At 35.8% G+C, this 3,461-nt stretch overlaps 1 protein-coding gene across 1 annotated transcript; it reads right to left on the reverse strand.

Moving 5' to 3' along the window:
* Nucleotides 1-1,337: 1,337 nt before the first annotated feature.
* LOC140883266 (eukaryotic translation initiation factor 1A) lies at nucleotides 1,338-3,197 on the reverse strand. Its single transcript, XM_073289667.1, has 2 exons — nucleotides 2,844-3,197; nucleotides 1,338-1,692 (listed from the first exon to the last, which is right to left on the reverse strand). The coding sequence occupies exons 1-2, from the start codon at nucleotides 3,096-3,098 to the stop codon at nucleotides 1,510-1,512; spliced, it is 438 nt and encodes a 145-aa protein (XP_073145768.1). The 5' UTR covers nucleotides 3,099-3,197; the 3' UTR covers nucleotides 1,338-1,509.
* Nucleotides 3,198-3,461: the final 264 nt, after the last annotated feature.

Raw genomic sequence — 3,461 nt, forward strand, 5'->3', positions numbered from 1 at the left:
CTTGTGGATTACAGGATTAGCGAACCATATGGTTTATAGTTGAGTTAAAGCTGCTTTTTTATGATTGGTCGGGAAGGCTGAGTTTTTTGGCCTCTCTAATCTCTGTTGCAATTGCTTCTGATCTCTAATCATGCATTTTTTTGCTTAAAAAAAAAAAAATTGTAGTGACGTGAATACGGATTTTTAAAACCTATATAGATATTAATTCTAATAATTTAAACTAGTCCAATAAAAGTGAGTTTGCATATGATGATATGAGTTAAAATGAATAATAGAATACCTCGAATTAGAATATGAGAAAATATTAATATATTTGATTTAAATTTATTAAATTTATGCACTATTTAATTAATTTATTTTTTTGAGATTATCAATCAAAATTACATTAAAAATGAAAACGTTTTATTTACGTTTAAACTTGTATTGATTCTAGAGTATTGATTCTAGAGCTGTTAAATGGGCCAATCCATGGCGGAGCGGGTCGGCCTACCAAAAGATGATGGCGGGCTATAAATTCTCAACCCAACCCAACCCAAGGTGGGTTGCGGGTTAGGCGGGCCGGCCCAAAGATTGGATCACGACAAAAAAATAAATAAAAAATATTATAATTAATTGTAAATATCATTTCATAAATAAATATTAATAGAAACACATTAATAAAAATTTTAATTATTGATTTCATGTGTGTAAATTTTATATAAAGTAATTAAAAAAAATCACAAATTTTATTTAAAAAAACATATATAACAATAAAAATAAAAATAAATTATTAGTTTTCTAGGCCCGCGTGCCAACCCGCGCGGGTCGCGGGCCTAGGCGGGTTGGTCCATTTAGGCCCACCTTTTGTTGCGTTGAAAAAATTTCAACCTAATCCACTTAAATTGTGTGGCGGATCGGATCAATCCGACGGGGCTAACCCAAATTGACTGCTCTAATTGATTCTGCTTAAGCTTAAAACTTCACATTTTGTACCCTTTTCTACTTAAGCTTAAAAAGCTTACAGCTTCACATTTTGTACCCTTTTACGATTTTTAAAACTCTGCTGAAGCTCAAAAAGCTTAAAGCTTCACTCATACTCTTCACATTTAGAACTTTGCTGCTTAAAAATCTTAAAGCTTCACCAGTAAGCTTCACATTTTGTTACTTAACAATTTTTAGAACATTGACGTAAAATGACTTGATCAATAAACCTAGTCGAGCACTGCAGAAAGCCACGGGCAACTTGAGATGATGTGAGCTGGCGAACCTTCTTGGCATGATTATGTTTGCAAAATCAAGGTTTTCAAACCAAATAAAATAAAGTATTCAAGAAATATGCGGAACATGTAGCTTGCCAGTAAAAACAGAAATCCAAATGACTCAAAAATATTATTGCATCCGCCATCAAAGTTCATACATGAAAATAGAAACCCAAACACGAAACTCTAAGAGGACACATGTATAAATTTGTATTAAAATTAAACGAGGGTACAGCTCAAGACATTAGAAGCTCCGTTCAATACCAACACACTAGAGTTTGTCAATATCCTCATCCTCGAACTCGATGTAGTCGTCACCAGGACCATCATCTTCTTCATCAAGTCCACCAGCAATACCCTCGTTGAGCCTCGTGTTCTCAGGCAGCTCACCATAAGCCTTCAATAATCTTGCTTCATCTGGCATGTATTTCAGGATCACGTCGGCCTTATCATCCTGATAACCCAAGGAAGGTAAAAAGATTAGAGCAGTAATCAATTATCCAGTATACTTGATCACTGGGAAAAATATGAACTCTTAAGACTCTTGAAATTCTTGCTTATCCCCGGAATGGAAACAATGAATAGTGATTTCATTCTTATTGATTTTAAAATATTCCAGTTCAAAGGCTCAAATTTAACTCAATGGTGACATTTTACTTCTTGAATTCTAAAAAGGAAAATCCTCGACTACTCTTGTCAGCCTGAAATCCGCAGAACACACTCCTAAAAAATGGTACATTTTTCTTGGCCAATTCACTTATTGGGTACCCCAAGACCAAAGCAAGCAATAGAAAAGGCGAAGAACTTTAAAATTTTACGCCAAACCACAGCAAAACTTATCAAGAAAATGGAATTGAAACAAACTGAGCTAAATTTAACCCGGTATAGAAAGAAACTATTTAAAAAATCACTGGAAGGAAGAGGAAAAAATCAAAATAAATCTTTCCTCAGAACGCTGAGCCCAACAAATCAAGAATATGCAGGAGGTAGCAAAGTTATACATGCTGGCAGTCTTTCATGAACAGGGGAAAGGGGAAATTAGTAGCAGAAACATGTTGGAATCGAGCCGTGGCTCTAGCGCCCAGGTCATGGCGATGAGGGGTAAGTGGTAAACATGCATCCTGGTGTACTTGAGGCTAAAGCCTAAAGGAGGTTTTCAAAAGATTTTGTATTTCAAATGAAATCTAAAACATCTCATTCATGTTCCTGTAAACAAATAAAAATTTACTTTCTCGTTGTCGAAATACCATTTTAGAATATAATGACCATACCTACTTTTATACATCAAACTAAATTGTAAAGAATCATTTTTTGGTCCGGTTTGAATAACAAGCACACCAGGGCCTTGGGATAAACCTCCAGGGCAAATGTATAATTTATTCTTTGCGCCGCTCTGCGCTCCTAACAGCTACGAATCAAACACTACAACAAGTAAAGAAAACCCTAATTCACAAATTCGAACGAATTCCTCAAAAAAAAAAAAAAAACTCACATAATTGGCACAATCAAAACAGGCATTAAAACTCCAAACATAAACAGAACCAGCTAACATCAAATCACAAGAAAAAAAACACAGTTCAAAAAAAGAAAAAAAAAAAATTATACTTGATAATCGCGAAGTCCGACGAGGATAATGTCACCGGCGGCGATCCAGACCTTCTTGTGCATCTTACCCCTGATATGGCAAAGGCGCTTCACGCCATCGATGCACGTAGCTTCGCACCGGCCGTTGCCGAGCATCCGCTGCACCTGGGCGTATTCTTGGCCATCCTCCTTGAATACTAGCTCTCGCTTCTCATCATCAGCCTCGTTCTTCCCTCTCTTGCGATTCTTACCTCCCTTACCCTTGTTCTTCGGCATCGCGGCACACACAGGACAGGAGATCTCTCTCTTTCTGGAATTCTAGCAGGTTACGGTTCGGGTTTGGAGTTTCGTGACAACTTTCGTGGGCTCAATAATCACATATGCTTTGAATTTAGCTATCCACGTCCAAATGAGTGAGTCCATTACAATTTACAAATTGGGCTTGCTTTATCTTTAGATTTTTTTTTAAATGTATCTTTAGTTTTTTTTAAAATAAAAAATTATATATATAACAAAATGAAATGTTCTCGAATTATGACATGTTTTCAAATTGTCTTCCAAAAAATATCAAATAAAATTTGAAATTTGTGGAAATGTTTATGCTAGCGCACATAAACACTTTCCATATGCTAGGGCCGT

The sequence above is a fragment of the Henckelia pumila genome, chromosome 2 (genome assembly GCF_033568475.1).
Source record: "Henckelia pumila isolate YLH828 chromosome 2, ASM3356847v2, whole genome shotgun sequence".
NCBI lineage: Eukaryota > Viridiplantae > Streptophyta > Magnoliopsida > Lamiales > Gesneriaceae > Henckelia > Henckelia pumila.